Below are 18,180 nucleotides of genomic sequence, written 5' to 3'. Positions count from 1 at the left end.
AGATCCTGCACGCAGCACTCTCTTTTGTGCCTCACCCTCCCTCTCTAGCCTGGGGAAATGGACCATTGTGTAACATCACAGTGCTATAACTTCACACTGCTAACTTGGGTATAATACAAGGAAAAGAAAGCAAACCCGGAGGCTGTGTTATATGAGGGCTTTTTGTTCCACTTGGTCTTTTTAAAAACACAAATAAAGCGAGAACCAGTTTAGAAGCTCAAGCTATACAAGAAACATGTTAGTTCTGCTAGTTGAAAATCTACGCCTCATGTTACAGTTAGCTATATATGTCTACTAGACAGAGGGATGAATTCTCCCTGAAGGGCATGGAGGACTGGATAAGAGGGCAGACTGTAACCTGGACTTGCTGGCACAGACACGGTCATTACTATGGAGTTTAAAGATTAATATTGTTATAACCACAAGGGCCCAATGCCCTCTATAGCTAAGGTCCCTATTGCCATGGGATAATGAAAATTAAGACAATTTGGCTGACACCATTTTAGTAAATATTCTGCTCTTGGCACAGGAGTTAGATAATGCCCTTGCCCAAACTAAATAGAACAAGAAGTGTCCAGCCCCCTCCTGATATAATTGAACGTGACAGGAGAGGATCAAAGTAGCATGGGTGAAACTTGTCTTACTGAGGAACAGAGTAATTCAATTTGCATATTTTTCTTCCCAGAGATCACTTTCCATCTCCTCCTGGCATCTGATGGTCTTTAATACCCATAAATGCTGAAGAATCCAGAATTTACTAGACATCTTGGAACTTATATCCTACATTGTATCACTCAGACAGCCAGCAATTGTCCAAGACAGCATAACTCCCAAACACCAGCCAGGAGAAAGACAGAATGCTAGATCAGAAGATACTGTTCACTTAATGAGAAAATAAAAACTAGATAACTAAGTTATCCAACCCTATGATAACAATGACTTTTGCCTATAAGTGGTTATGTAGAGTCCAGAATACCTCCTAATTTCATTGGAGCCAGTGACAAATTATCTTCACTGGCAAGGATTTTAATAACATGGAAATAAGTGTACACTTGAAAGGGATTAAGAAGATGGGGTACATCCACACAACAGAATATTTATTTAGTCATCAGGAAAGATACAGTTGTCACCTTCCACAAAATGGAAGGCGTTTGAGAGAATTGTGCATAGAAAAGTCAGACCAACAAGAAAAATATTAGACTTTTACATAGTAGAACAATGGACAAAGCAAAATACTTTTAAAAACTAGTGGACACTAATAAATGAAGTGAAGTTCTTGAGGCTATCGAGCCATTGTGTACATGTTGTATATTATTTCATTTGATCCTAAAAACAACCTCATGAGATAGGTACTTATTGTCTCCATTGTAAACATTTGTAAAACAAGACATAGAGAAATGACCATATGCCCAGGTCATGAAGTATTGATAGATTCAAACATTTGTTTTATTTTTCAATTGTACCATTTTTACTGAAGTAATGGGAAATGATTTAGGAGTATAAGCTCACTGCTCCTCAGATGTATGTTACTACACAACACTCACCATCAAAGTGCCCACAATCCTCTACCATAGTCCATTGGGCTAAAAGCCCACATTACAAAACAGTGACTTTCAAACTTTCTTTTTTACAATGACCCAGTAAGAAATTATTTTACACTGTAGCCCAGAACATACACTCATGAACACATACATACCAGAAAAATATCACGCATCTATAGAACTGCATTCCTGGGCAGAAAGAATGTTGCAGGATTTAAATAAAATGATCTACAAAGGACACATAATAGTTTCTTGCACAGAGTAGTTGCTCAATTAATTTTAGTATAATTAATAGAAAGAGGAGGAAAAAGAAAAAGTTCACTTCAGGAATTATTTTGTGACAAGTGCCAAAAAGAAGATTCCAAACTGACTTAACAGAGGAATTTATTATTTCATATAACTGTGAATCTTAACTGGATTAAATATCATATATAATATCATCAGGTCTTACTATTTCTATGTCTGCTAACTCTGCATCTCAGACAGGCACTTACCTCATGGTCATGAGATGGCTGCTAGCAGCTCTGAGCTTATATTCATTCTTCTATAACACTCTAACAGAAAGAAGACGCTTTTCTCCTGGTGCTTCTAAAAGTGTTTTCAAATTAATTCTGGCTGGCAATGCTTTAGTTACAGGCTTATCCTGGAACCAGTTACTATGATCAGGGACATGGTTAGTCCCTAGATCACAAGCCACATATCAAGCCAGGGACAGATTCACCTTGCCTTATGAACATAGGTGTTTGTTCCAAAGGAAAACTGTGATCTAATTTTTAGAAAAATTGGAAATGGTGTTAATCAATCAAACAAGTTAAAATTCAATTTTGTATTAGCTGATGCAGATTTTGTTTAAAATGAAAACTTTTCCCAAATTTTCAACTATTTATTCAGGGATGATAGTCAAATGATTTAACAACTAGTATTGAAATATTAAGATGGGCAACAACCATATTCTTAGAAATAGAATCTAAAGGGCCTCCCCTGGTGGTGCAGTGGCTGAGCACTGGGCTACCTACAAAGCTGCCTGCAGTCTCTGCAGTGCTGGTACATCCCCGGCCGCTGGTGAAGGTCCCACATGGTGCGACAGACCTCTCCTGCCACGCCCGCTGCTCCCCTCAGCAGTGTATTTCACCATTCTGCCTGTTCTGTTCCCCACTCTGGCTCTGGTAAATTCTCTCATCCTCCCACACTTCTGACTGTACCCAGTGCTTGTATAAATAAATAAATCTTTAAAAAAAATAGAATCTAAAGACCCTGTTACATCAAAATTTGACACATTAGTTACTGGGTTATGAGAAAAATGGTGAGGTGGGATGCCAGAGAGTAACCAGAACAGCCAGGAAAATAGAGTAATATTCCAAATGGTAGGTGGACTGACCTACCATTTGACAATAGCCCAGTATTTTAACAATAGTACAGCTGTACCAGGCATATCAACTAGGTTTCAGCCTTGACTGAGTCTTGAGCAGCTATCTAATAAAAAAGAATGTAACATAGCTATAGGCTATGTTACACTCAGAAGCAATGCCTTTGAATTATGGGATACTTCTGTTAGTAGGATGACTCCAGAATGTACAAAAACTATTTCCAACTACTTACAAGATCTTGGATAAATATATGTATGTCTGTATGTATGTGTGCGTGTATATATACACACACACATACATATACACACATGCAGAAAGAAGTCAAATCAAACTATAAAATAGACAAAATGGCAGTAGAACTCATCTTTTCTTACCATTTTTATGACAAATATAGTTTTCATGAACTCATCCTAAGTTAATTTTACAGTTATTTACAGATACTTGTACTTTAACCTACATATTTTCCATTTCTAGAGCTCTTCATTCTTTCCTGTAGATTTTATTTTTCCATCTGGTGTAATTTCCTCTTACTTTTAAGTAATTCCTTTAGCATTTCTCATAGTGCAAGTCTATTGGCAACAAAATCTGTTTCAGTTGCCTGAAAAAAAAAAAAGGTCTTTATTTCACCTTCAGCTTGAAGTAGATTTTAACTAGAAATAGAATTTGGGATCCTTGGCCAATTTCTTCCTTAGAACTTAGAAGGTGTCATTCCCTTAGTTTATAATTGCAATTGTTCCTGATAAAAAGCTGGCTCTCATTCATACTGTTGTTCTCTGCATGTATGTGATATTTTATTCTGTTTTCCAAGTTTTCCCTTTTCTTCAGTTTTATTATTTTGATTATGATTTACCTGCACATGGTTTTATTCATATTTATCCCACTGAGAATTTGCTGAGTTTCTTAGTTTTGTAATGTTTTATTTATCACCAAATTTGGGGAATTTTCAGCCATTATTTTCTTCAGTAATGTTTTTTTCTTTCACTCTCTTTCCTGAAATTCAAGTTACACATATGTTATGCCACTGAGTATTACTCAATACTGAAGCTTTGGCTGTATTTTTAGTGTCTTTTCTCTCTAGTCAGACTGAATAATCTCTTTTCAACTATCTTAAAGTTTGTTGACTGTGAGACCTCCCTGGTGGCTCAGGGGTTAAAGTCTCAGCATTATCAAGTTATCACCAGTCACTGCAGCATGAGTTTGATCCCTGACCAGAGAGCTAACCCACACAGCACAGCAGACCACTCCGGTTTTGCCCGCTGCTCCCCTCAGCAGTTTATTTCAGTAGATCTGCCTGTCCTGCTCCCTACTCTGTCTTTGGTGAATCCTCTCATGCCCCACACCTCTGGCCTACACCCCAGTTCTTGTATGCATAAATAAATAAAAATAAACATTTTTTTAAAAAGTTTGTTTTGTAGAACTCCCACACAGTGAAATTTTCATTTTGTAATTTTGAGTTTTCAAATTTCCTAAAAGATTATTGATTTTTTAATAGTTTCCATTGTCTGCTGAGGTTCATTATCTAGTCATTTATTTCCTTGAGCATATTTATAATAGCCTATTTAAAGTTATTGTTTGCTAATGTCAAAATGTAGATCATTTCAGGGCCTATTTCTAATGAGTGCTTTCTCTTTTTACTCTGGCTCCCATTTTCCTGCTTTCTTATATGTCAAACAGCTTTTGTAGTATCCTAGTTATTTTGAGTTATATTCTAGGCAGTCTCAATTACATCATTTCCATTGAAGAGCTTTGAGTGTTGTCCTAGCAGGTAATTAAATAACTATTTTTAGTTTTGCTAGGCTTAAATATTTTTAATTTTTATTGAAATTACATTGAATTATAATTTTAAATAGATTTGGGGGGCTGTATCATTAAACAATATCAACATCTGTATATATACTTTACGTTCCACACTAAAAGTCCAACTCCATTCTTCACCACATGATTAATTCCTTTTACCAATTTTCAAAATATGTAACACCTCAAGAATTTGCATGCCATCCTGATTTAGGGGCCATGCTAATCTTCTCTATAATTTTAGCATATGTGCTGCCAAAGCAAGGACTGTAGGTTTATTTCACCATGAACTAGAGTTATTAACTGTGAGTTCATTCACTATACAAAATACTTTGACATCTCATAAGAAAATGGTCTGTATACACACAGAACAATATTAATAATGGTCACTTGATGGTCACTTAATATTGCCAATAGGTTAAAGTGTTTTCCTATAAACAACTTTTCTCCATTTCTTCCCCTTTAACCATTCTGTTCAGAGTTCAGTGAGAAAGTTTTTGATCAACCCAGGTTCTATTCTCTCTGTTCATGCTGACAAAACTGTAACTTCTATTAGACTTGGCAGCTTCTAAGAGGAAAAGGACAGAGGTAGACTGCAGGGAGTTTGGAAAGGGTCCAATTCAGAGGCTTTGTAATGAGGTTAGGAAACTTGCAGATGAAAAAACAGCTGAAATGGCAACACACACAAATACACACAGAGAGTGGAAAATACTGTTCACTGTGGTATTTAAGAAAATATTTACTTTGAAGGGAAGGGAATAAATTTTTCATGTAGTCTATATTGAAGGACCCAACCAAGTTAACATTATTGATTGGAAATAAATTACTAACAATTACACTAAGGACCAAAGTTTAGCAAAATTGTAAATTCTTTTTTCCTACCTCATAAAAATATGTTACCATACCATACCTCTAAATAAGAAATATTTAGAAATATTTGTAAAAATATAGCTGATAAAAGAAAGAAGACATATGAACTGGGGGGAGAAGAGCTGCTGAAGCCCAAATAATGAAGTGGGCATTTAGTTCCCTTTTTTGGCATCATCATCAATATATCTTCCTGGCTCCATCATCCAAGCCCCCTCTTCAGTGTAGTCACCTAGGGTTCTTGGACTTCTTTTATTTTTTGTGTAAATAAAATAAAGTCATAAGAAAGATTTGATCAATTCATTCTTACTACTCAACCTAAGTTTTTTAAGTCACTTCAAACCTCTTTAAACTGGAGTAATTTGGGGGAGGAACAGTACTCCTCAAGAATGTTTTTCATTGTCTGACTGGAATTTCTAAATTATTTTTTCAATCTCCAGATCAATCTCTGAAAAACATAAAGGCTACATGGAATTCATCATTTCACTAACATTTGATAACTATATGTGAGACCCTGTGGAAAACACAATGTCTAAGGCACTGTACTTATAATCTAGTGAGGAGAAAAACAATTTTCAATTAAAAAAAAAAACTATAATAAATATAAAGCAAGACATGCTAATCATGATAAATATAGCAGAAACTATACAGGTATTTAGCAAATAGAGGAACCTCCTTGCAGCTGGAATAATGTGAAGGCTACAAGGAGGAGAAATTTTAACCTCCACTTCATATGGCTGAGTTTTAAAAGTCATCCACTCACAATAGCTTCTTACAGACTTCTGGAAAAAATACCTTTGTTCCCTAGTGAAGAAGTTAGAATTTTACAATAACACATACTGCTATTAAAAATGCCATTGTAGCTACAACTCTGTTTACCCAATTGAAAATGGTAACCTAAAAACAAGTGTCATGTCATTTTGTTGTCTATAATTCCAGCAGCTGAAAAATGTATAATCAAATTTGTCATCAAATTGCATATGCTTCGCACTAATCCTAATTTCCTCCAGAGGCATCGGTTATTGAGCGCTCCTTCAGCAACTTAAGGGTTCATTTTTAGGAAAGAGTGAGCATGGCTTCTGGCTTTGTGTCTGTCCCAGTAAACTATTAATTCATTGAGTCGAACTGGAATTCATTTCCAACACCAAATCCCTGGGCAAGACATGAGAGGAAGTAAAATATGTATTAGTATATGCAGAGTACAGAAATGTTTCCTGCGCAAGTATTCCAGGGGTTATATTCAAAACAAACATCTTAGATTCTATTAATGCACCTATTAATAAAACATCGGTGAGCAGGTTGCCTACGGAGAGAGCTACACATGCCTGTTTATAGTTGACACATCACTCATCATCCCTGAATGGAGAACTTTGACTGCAGAGCTGCAATTCTCTGGCTGCATATGAATGTGGCTGCAGTAGGGAGCCTGTTTATCTGGGGAATGTGCTGCTGGCTGATTTATAATGAAAGGAACCTGAAAAGAGGTGGTTGGTGCCCTCTCCCACAATCCCATAAGCTGTTACACAGAGATAAACAGTTGCGTTGAATTAAGCATGTTTGTTTTTTTTTTTTTCAAAGTTAAATTTTCATTTCCTCTTCTTTCAGTTTCTTAGGGCTTGATTTTAAAGAATGCTAAGTATTTTAAAACTCTGCATGGCCCACAGCCTTAATCATTATAAATTCTGCTTTAAGGAAAGGTAAATAAGAAAATATTAAGAAAGTGTATTTAATATTCAAACATTACTGTAATTGATTTTTAATTTGTCATTCTGAAAGACTACATTAAATGCTGCTTAAAGAGTAACATAATTCCTGTTTGAGGACTTAAAGGAAAAATATTTCACATGATACCATTGTCAATCAACTTACTTTTAAGATCTGTATGTCTAATTTTTAAATATATATAATATATGCAGCATGTAATGGATTACTTATTAAGTCAAGCACTTAATAACAATTATATGTTAAAGGAAACCTCTGGTTTCCAAATGATTGATATAATTGGTAGAAACAGAAATGAGTACTTTTAAATGATTTCTATATATATATAAAATATAAAAATATCTAATCGTTGAGGATGTGATTTAATAATAGTGATAATGTTAATTTTTATAAACAAATTATATGCAACTGAAGTTTATATTCTGGGTTTCCTATTCTTGACTCACACACTCATTGTAGGCATTCAATAAATGTTTGATGAGTAACTACATCTCTGAAGTTTTGAAATAGAATCATATCCATGTTCCTAATTTTGTATTCTCCTGACTGTAAACTAAGGAAGTAAATGTAGGTTGATATCTCTACATGTAAGGGTCATATCTCTCCTGGTCTCATAGTGACTCAAATCAGCTGCAACTTCTAACTACAAAGGCAGCATTTTCTCCTATGTATAAACAAAGGAATTCCTATAGTTCTACCTATTGGGAGTCCTATTATCAAAGAGTATAACAAGGTAAGAGCACTTGGGATGACTTGGTAGGTAATGAAATAAAACAAGATCTTGTTGTTTTTAAAAGATATCTTCTAGGTTGCAAATGCAATTCCAGGCCCCAGATACACACTGATAAATAAAATACAGTCCCTACTTGCAAGACAAGTAGGTTAATACATACTACTTTAAGTGACTTTTTTGTGTGCATAGAAGAACTGGAGTGTAGGGCAGAGGTGCAAGGAGTGAGAATATCCACCAGAAAAGAGTGGGAAGCATAACAGGCAGATTTACTGAAATACACTGCTAAGGGGAGCAGTGGGCAAGACAAGAGAGGTCTGCTGTGCCATATGTGGGTTAGCTCCCTGGCCAGCAATCAAACTCAGGCCATTGTAGTGATAGCACTGAGACTTAACCACTAGGCCACCGGAGACCCTGTAAAGTAATGTTTCATTTGAAGACTTCTTTGATTTAGCACAGTTCCCAAGGGAGAATTAAATTTTCCATAAACTGTAAGTCATCTTCATTCTTTGAGTAGTCAAACTTTCTTCATTTTCAAGAGATATCTACATTTTTTTCACAGATACACGGTGAAACTGTGTTGATGACCTTCTTTTAATTAACTATTCTCTTTTACTAGGCACATAAAACAATTATATTATAGAGCAATTTCTGCTTATCATTAGCGATAATGATCATAGTGTCTTTTGCCTTCCATGGCAGTTTTGCTTCAAAGGGAATTGCACATAAAGATCAAAGACAGATGAGAAATTGATATAAAACCAAAAAATTCTACTGTAGTATCAACTTTTAAAAAAATTATTATTATTAGATTTTCCCATGCCCTGTGGCAGATTCCCCAGAGAGGCTTATTGAGTTAACACTGAGCCATCATTGCCAAGTTTCACACCTAAATAAATAAACAAAACAAAACCAAGCTGACTATTGTGTCTCAAGAAAACAACCCATCACTTGCTGCACATGAAAGGAACAGAAAGCATGTAGAAAGCTGGGCCTTAAAGGGCACTGCTAACATGACATCAGAGAAATGTCAAAAACACTGAAGCAAACACGGGATAGTTCCTGTCTCTATTTTTTGTTGCTGAGTTTCATTTTTTTCTTCATACCTTAAAAATCCTAAATGTGGTGACATTTCATTTATTCCCAAGTAGCTGACAAGGAAACAAGTATGAATTATGATAGCAATAGCAAGTATTTCTTGAACTAGCTGCAACAGGAATATAAAGCAGGAAGTAAATGGTTTACCTGGGGAGGGAAGATGGGAAAGAATTCATGATGTGACTTGGTACTGAAACGAGTCTTAAATGGTAAGTGGGTATTTACCAAAGAGATTGATGGAGAAGTGTATTCCTGGCAAAAAGGAACAACATGAGTGGAGGCCAGGGGTCATCAACCTCATAGGTGTCCTGTGCAGTGAATATAGTTCAATATGGCTGACACCTAAGTTTAGAGACGGAAGGCATGGTGAACAGTAAGACTTGACAGCTAACGAGGGAAATGACTGTGGAATCTAAGAATAACTTTCTAAGAAGTAAATTCTTTGACACATAGGCAAGGGGAAATTGATAAAGAATGACAATGACTCTCTCTGAATGGCAAGTAAGATTATACATTAGGATATCTCCTTCAATGGGACACAAATTAGATTGTGAACATTTGCTAATTTAGCTGAGAGCCTTAGGAGGTATGGATCTCAAGAATCCTCAGTTAAGAAGTAGCCAGGAAAGCTTCCTTCTTTCTTAAACCACCAAAATATAAGCATGTGCAAAAGGAGGGGAGCAGAAAGGTACACTCAACCACACACACAGAGGAATTCAACTATACCCTGCGAGACAATGCTCCAGTAGTTCCCTGCATCTTTCCTCTCACCTGATTCTGAAAATATTACACGCACCTCATCTAGGGGCAAAGAGGGTAGGCAAGCAAAGTAAACAGCAAGTAGAGCAGTCTCTACAGAGCCATTTTGTTTGAGCAGGGGAGGAAGTATCTTGATTGCAGTGGACTTCAAGCAAGTGGCATGAGAAGTGGGGAAATACTGCAGACAATTCTTTTGAAGAACTCGTCTATGAAGGGAGGACAGGGATGCAGTGGTAGAAATGCAAAAAACGATGACAGAGTTATAATTGTGTTGATGACACATGGGAAGGGATAAGTGGATTAAAAGGGGTGACTTATATATGTAGCTGGAAAAAGACTCATGTCCTAGTTGGTTCCCTACTATTACAAAGCAAATGACTCGGTAGAGAAAGCGCTTCACTTGGCATTAGAAAAACCAGGGCCTGACCACTACGTCCATTCTAACTATACTTCGTCAGGTCACTGTACCTCTTTAGTCTTCAGTGTCCATTTCTGGGAGACAGGACCACTAAGATCAATAACATGGTGTGTTGTGGGGGCTGAGCAAGAATACTCATGGGAGAGCACCTGGTGCAGTGGGGCAGGGTATGTGTAGTTAATGGTAATCGTTATCCTATCAAATGTCTCTGATTGGGACCAACAATGAATCACTGCTGCTTTAACAATTTGTTCATATAATTTTTATCTCTTTAGGAATTTGGTGACAGACTCTGTTAGTCTGTTCCTCCCTTGTTTGGGAGAGGCCAAACACCCAGTGTGGAAATGAGAGAGGCGGACTAACGGGCTACGTTGGCTCCATCCATTCATATCTTCGGGAGGTACGGAAACAGGATTCATGAAGATGTTGACAAGACTCCAAGTTCTTACTTTAGCTTTGTTTTCAAAGGGATTTTTAGTTTGTTTAGGGGACCATAACTTTTTGAGGAGGGAGATTAAAATAGAAGGTGACCTTGTTTTGGGGGGCCTATTTCCTATTAATGAAAAAGGCACTGGAGCTGAAGAATGTGGGCGAATAAATGAAGATCGAGGAATCCAGCGCCTGGAAGCGATGTTGTTTGCTATTGATGAAATCAACAAAGACAATTATTTGCTACCAGGAGTGAAACTGGGTGTTCACATTTTGGATACATGCTCCAGGGATACTTATGCATTAGAGCAATCACTGGAATTTGTCAGGGCATCTTTGACAAAAGTGGATGAAGCTGAGTATATGTGTCCTGATGGATCCTACGCCATTCAAGAGAATATTCCACTGCTCATTGCAGGGGTCATTGGTGGTTCTTACAGCAGTGTTTCCATACAGGTAAGATCACCCAGCGCTATTGCTAAAAACCTGTGTCTCTTTGGTTTTATGTCTTGGGAGATCAAAAGGAAACTATCTTAATAACTTCATCTATGGATGATATTAGCAGCGTAATTGTTCATACACATGGGCATTTGATCATATAGGTCTGTAGAAAGAACATTTCTCTGTCTCTGGTGATAAAAATTGTTCAGGATTATATCAGGTAGCCACTGTAACATAACAAACTATTCTAAAATTCAGTGAATTAAAATCCTAATTATTTATTATCATGATTTACAAATCTAAAGATCAGCTGGAGTGAGCTGATCAAAGATGGGTTCACTGGTGGTGGCTATGCCCCCGATTGTCTTTTATCCACCACATGGAATCCGTGACCTTGCCCATGTTTGTTCTTCTCAGAGTGAGAGCAGAGATGCAAGAGAACGCAAACTAGTTGCACAAGCCCCACCCAACTTCTGCTCCATCACATCTGCTAACATTCCCTTATCAGAGTAACTCACAGGGCCAAGGAGTCAAGGTATAGAGAAATATGTCCCACCCACAAGACAACTGCTGCAAACATACCACAAAAGAATGTGGATCCAAGGAAAATAATGATTTAAAGCCATCCATAAAATCAGCCACAAGAAGATACAATATCTCTGATCTCTTTGTTTCATAGCACTTTTTACTAAAGCTTCATTTTGTTTAGAGATAAATTACAAAAAATTTCTCCTGGTATAAACCTGAAAATATGAAGGGAAGTCAAATAATTATGACCCCACCCCCGCCAGCAAGCAAAAGAATACTATATATATATAACATGCAACTTAAACAAAATAAAAAGCTCATAATTGGCACTCAACTTTTTGTTAAGAGAAAAAATGATTATATTGTTTAAACTCTCATAATGCCACTTGCAACAAGATAGGATTTTAGAGACAGAGATGGGAAACAGCTACAAAAAAGTCTAACTCAACCGTCTAATTTCCCAAGCCCCAGAAAGACTGTTTACATGAAAACTTCCATTGGTAGGTTGCACAAGATCTAGAACTGATGTATGTCTTTTATATGTCTGTGCACTTTCAACCATCCCATATGATTTCTATGTATTAGAAGATGAGTATATTTTCTAATGATTTAATGTCACAATAACAAAAGTTCATAATTCTAAGAGTCACATACTTTGCCTCCTATCAAATTACTACAATGAAACTGCTAAGCACTGAAGGAAGTCGTATTGCACTGTGTAGACTTATATGACACAAACCACTTAAATTGACTCTATTTGCATTGGAATAACCTTATTTCTATAACCCAGATTCATGGCACTTAAAATTCTACATACAATTCTGTGCCGCTCTAAATGAGCTATTTCAAATTTCTTTCTTTCTTCAGAACATACACTCATATTATGAGTAATTAGAGTAATTGGTTTTTCATAAACACCCTTTGACTCCTTTAGAGGGATAGAAAATATTGCACATCTCAAAGCATATCATGTTAATTTTGCAACTATTTCTGTACTTGAATCAGGGAAATGGAATTTGCTATTTGGGAAGAGAGAAGTAAAAATATATATGTCATTCTTCAATATAATTTCACCAGTTAAGTGCCAGTCACTTTATAAATATCTACAGTATATCTATTAATAAGGGATTATACACACAGACACACACACTCTGTGTGTGTATGTGTGTGTCTGTGTATATATATACACAGACACACACATACATACATACAGGTCTTTCTGACCTTAGTTTCTCAATGAAGTAAAAAAACACTCATACCAGGTATATATTCCAAAATAATTAACAAACTATGCCAGGAAAACAGCTATTGTTAATATAGTTACACTTTTACTACATATGTACTCCTCAAAAGAGATGAGATTTTGTATTTGGCGGGGAAGGGATATGGCCTATTAAAACCCTGTACTTACTCACAAGTGAGGAAGACTTCCTAATCAGGAAAGGGCCTGGCTTGTTACTTCATTTATTTGATCCATATCACCACAAAATCACAAATGCTAATATGGCTTGTGTCAGCATAGTATAAATAAACCAAAACTATTATGCTATTCTGAAAAGGGAATAGATTTTGTTATCAAAATAACTTGGGCTTAAATGCCAACTCCAGCATTTACTAGCCTACCTACAAAATAAGGGTAACAGCATCTAACTCAAAAAATTGCTGAGAGGATAAAATTAAAGAAACTGTGGGAAGTGTACCACTCAAAAAACTAACATATTCAGTATGTTAACTATTATGTCCCTAAAATTATAGGGAAAGTCACATCTAAAACCAGTACGTCTAAAACCAACTCTGTGGCCCTCCCAGTTGCCATGCAGTTCTACAGTTCCCCATGCAATTCATCAGAAGCCAATCTATATAAATCTCCTTCTGTGTGATCTGGACAAGGATGGGGGTTAGCGAGACCGTCTACATAATATACAATGCAGCACTGGCCTCAGGAAACTTAAAATCCAGCTATGAGTACAATATTACTATGAAATCAAAGTAAACACAATTCAGAATATGCTCATGTGACTCAAGCTAAGGCATGACCTTTAGAAAGGTCTGATATGACTGACAGAATGAAGCTGCATTGGAGAAAAGCTAAGTGGACCACAGTGTGGATGACATGCTGGATCTGAGGTGACTGATCAGACTGTTGTGGCAAATGTTCATGTGCAAGGGGACAAAAGCCTTGAGAGGAATGAGGGGGTGAGCTAGACAAGGGAAAGGGCTTCTCTCCCTCCTCCAAAGCCCTGAGGTGTCCTGACTGCGCTGGCTCTGACTAGACCTGGTCCAAGCCATGGTAAACTGGGTGGAGGAGCAATTTGTCTATACAGTGACCTCCGGACAGCCTTCCTGGGACCCCTTATCCACAGGGCCTTGTTTTCAGCTAGGTATCATAAATGAAAAGAGAACTTAGGAGCTCTTATAGAGCTAATAATTTGTCTTCCTTTTGAATCATTTCTACCTTTTTAATAAGATTCTAAAAAGAATAAACAACAGTAGTCTGAGCAGTACATTCCCAATAGTGAATTTAAGGCATTCTTATACACTAGTGAGGGATATATCTTGGGAGAAAGGATTTTTCTGGGTACTTCTGACACTCACCTTCTGCTGCTCTTAGACTGATTCAGATCATATACCCTGATACATGATTATACAACAGGAAAATGGTAACTGTTGTGACATGTGCAGCTGGTAGCCATAGAGATGCTTCCTGTCAGTCAATACCATCACCCTTTTGTAACCAACTTCAATTTCTTGAATATCTACTAGAAAGTGTCTTTTTTGGAATTGAGCAGGGAAATACCAGAAACTGAAGCTGCAGAAGAAATGTTCTGGTACAACTTCACCACCACACAATTTTAAAACTTCCTATTATTTAATTGTAGTCCCAAACCAGAGCACAATTTTCTGTCACAAAATTGCCTATTGAGAGAGAGAATTTTAGAAAATGATATCTGTGTGTGCATCTTCCCTTCTGTGGTTAGGTCAGTTTAAATATTACTATCTCCCCCTTCTGGGCCTGGATTGCTTTATTGGCAGAATTGCTTCAGGAAGTGATTTCCCTCAGCTTCCTTTTTCATTATCTTCCCACTCAAGAAGACTGAATTCTCCTCCAAGGAGGCAGAGGAGAGACCCCTGCTGTGTTAGTTCATACAATAGACAGTGTTTGCAGTTAGTGAAAACTGCATGAAGGGAAGAATTCTTAATGATTTGCTGAGTTAAGCTGTATTACCATTGATGAAGACCTGGATAATTATTTCCCAATGCTCTTATTAAGTAAGACAAACCACTCTGTGGTGGTCCCTTTTGCAAAGCAGCAGTATTGATTTCTTAATTTGGTAATCAATGAAAGCTCAAAATACTTCTTTATCAGCAAATGTTACATGCAGTCTACTTACCCCTACTGGTGAATAAGTTTTTCTTCAAAGCATTATTATGAATATATTCTGCTCTTCTCTATAAACCTGAAATCCACCCACTTCAGGGAAAATAATATTTATTCAAGCAGAGAATCAGGTCGCTTACCTTGATCTAGGCAACTGTCTACCTGGTAGTTATTTTGAAGCAATATTTGTGTCTGTGCTTCTTTTCCAAGTAGTCCGACTTTAGACCTCCTAAGTTGTCCAGTCAAAAATGCCCCTTGATGTTCCAAAAATGTCCCCTCAATCTTTTTAGAGGTTGTATCATTTCTTCAGTCTTTCTTGCCTACCTGGAATACCTATTAGTTGGAACATGAATGTTTCCTGAGTGTTCTCCCTGCCCCTGAGTGTTAAAGTGACCTCAGAATAAGTGAGGATTTAGTTAAGATGACACCCAAAAGCTGAGCTAGTAGAAAGGGCAGAAGAGCTAAACAGGTACTTATCCTAAGAAGACACACAGATGACCAACAGGTACATAAAAATTGCTAATTACCACTTATTGTCTGGAAAATGCAAATCAAAACCATGAAAAGATATCTCACACCTATGAGAACCATCCCTATCAACAAGACCAGAGAACAAATGAGTATTGGTGAGGGTGTGGAGAACAAGGAACATTCGAATACTGTTGGTGGGAATGAGACTAGTCCAGCCCCCATGGAAAACAAAGTATTAAAAATGGATTTACCATACGACCCAGCTATTCCACTCCTACATATCTACCTGAAGAGTACTATAAGCATTTGAGTTTGAGTCACATCATTTTGTCTTTGTATGAGGGCTCCTAGAAAAACATACAGAGTACATGTTTTTTGATTGAATTGAAAGAATTAACAGGATGATAATCAGCTACATGTCCAGAAAGCTGAAAATCTCTAAATGAATCATGGATTGGCGATCACAACCAAAGCCTACCTATTCCAGATCAGTTTCAAGTTCATAAATGAAAAGTTAGTATTTTCCAACAATGAAAAACTGAGATTGGCAGAAGACAAGGGATGTAGCAAGGTAAGCATGTAGAAAAAAGTGTCCCCATTCCCCCATCCTCCACTGCCTATATATGTGCTATAAAAGAGGCCTTGATTAGAAAGCAGATCTAGGGTAGAGCTCCCTTTGTGCTCTTCCTGACTATTCCAGAGAAGACTACCCAAGAGTCAACACTGCTGGGCACCCAGAGTCATTCTGGATTTAGTTGGAGCCCCAGGCTTATTTACCCTGGCCCCATGCAGTCTCTCCACATAAAGAACAGGCAGAGTGCTGTGACTTTCTGCCAAATACTGTGCTTCTTGCTAACATAAAAAAGGAAGGAAGCATTACCCTTCCTTAAGAAATGAGTGAGCATTAGAAATCTATTTTTTAATCTATTTTTAGTGTCTCTGTTACTACAAAGGTATAAATGATAGTTGCATTTAGTGAATTTAACATTGAGAATACAACATTTGCATGGATACATTACAATGATATGTTTTTAGTTCTTGCAAAATTTCAGTGCAGCAATTAAAACTCGATGCACTGACAAGAATTATTTAACTCTTCATTGTCTCTCTGCTCATATATAAGATAGAGCTATTAATAGTACCTCTCTCACAGGGTTACTGATAATTCAATGGGAAAACACATGAAAGGCAGTAAAAATAGTACCTCAAACATAATAAGTATTCAACATTTTAAATTTTAGTAGATAGGTTAGTGATTGGATTTTTGTGTGTGTGGGGGGGGGTGTTGCCTTTTTTAATTAAAATTTTAACATCTCCAGTCCAAGAGAAACAGTTGTAAGAGGAATTGAGATTCATACAGAACAAGTACCAAGTTCAAGTTTCTATTATTACAAGTACTGGAATTAACATTAGAAACCAGTGAGCTTGCCTCCCACATTGCTATCCTGATCACCCTTCACATAATCTAAGCACCAGAAAAACTTGACTCAAAACTTATCTCAAATAGAATCTTTTCAATTATTTCCTCCCCAGACATTCTTATTCTAAAGCAATCTCAAAAAACTGATTGTTTTTGAGACCTCCCTCCACTGCTCCTGCTTCCCCTCCTCCAAAAAAGGGCAATTCTGTCCCAGGTCTTTTTCACAGGTGGAAGTCAACAGCAATAGCAACTTAAAAAATGCTTTTGTTAACAATTTTTTCATTGTAGAAATTTCTCACCAGAGGTAATTATCTAGGATGCACTACTTTTTTTCTTTGCTCTGCAGTTAATTTATTTCTTAATTAATTCTCCTTCTGTCAAATGTTTATTTGGAGAATACGATGTGAAAAGACAAGGTCTTACCATCAGGACCACTGTCTTCAGGGCAGTAGAATGGCCTCTGGCTGAGAACCAGCTTACACTGCAGGTCATGTGTCTCTGGCAGAGGTCATGGATGAAAAGCAAGGAATACAGACATTCTTGAAATATTAACAAGCATTTTACTATGATAATAGATTAATAGGCAAGCTAATTGGAATAAGGTTCCTGACACAGTTCAACTTAAGATATGAATTTGTTTTTACAACACAAAGTTCTCTTTCCAAATTGCCAGTGTATATGTGCCTTTTTTAATGGACTGATATGTCCAAAGCTCCATATTTCAATAAGGAAAGAACCAACTGTCAGCACTTCATAATAATGAAAGCCATCGATTTCACATAGTAAAAGAGCTTTTATTGGTCTATGAAAAAATGCAGCTGAAAACTCACAGAGTATTTTTCTAATTAGTGGACTTTGGGAATTTAAGAATAATGTTCCAAAAGCACCTGCAGTTAAATTCTAAGCAAATGTTGTTACTCTAAGCAGTATATCAGTGGGACTTTGAACACTAAAATTGTGATGTCGCTATTTTTGACATCACCACCTGGTGTATTACGGAAATACCTGTGTTACTAGTGACAAAGTCTTGAATCTTGCCAGCTATTTGGCATTACATTCCAGTAGAGGGAATTGCAACACAGGGAAGAATACAATAGAAATAACACCTCCAAAAATTATATTCCAAATATAGACCAGATTTCTTTGCTAAACAGTCAAGAACAGCAAAGCATCTTGAGACATTTGCCATCAGTTGATTGGGCTGAATTTTCAGCAT

The 18,180-nt window shown here is 36.8% G+C and overlaps 1 protein-coding gene across 1 annotated transcript in view; it reads left to right on the top strand.

Moving 5' to 3' along the window:
* Positions 1–10,713: 10,713 nt before the first annotated feature.
* The window catches only part of GRM3 (glutamate metabotropic receptor 3), a gene marked incomplete at both ends in the record, with an annotated part of 84,406 nt that continues 76,939 nt past the window's right edge, over positions 10,714–18,180 (top strand). The window contains one exon of the mRNA XM_084230359.1: positions 10,714–11,181. Coding sequence (XP_084086485.1) covers positions 10,714–11,181 — 468 coding nt within the window. The remainder of the gene's footprint in view (positions 11,182–18,180) is intronic.

This window comes from Talpa europaea (assembly GCF_964194135.1).
Source record: "Talpa europaea genome assembly, chromosome: 3".
NCBI lineage: Eukaryota > Metazoa > Chordata > Mammalia > Eulipotyphla > Talpidae > Talpa > Talpa europaea.
The sequence above is the reverse complement of the archived record's forward strand: the minus strand, read 5'-3'. Positions and strand labels throughout refer to the sequence as shown.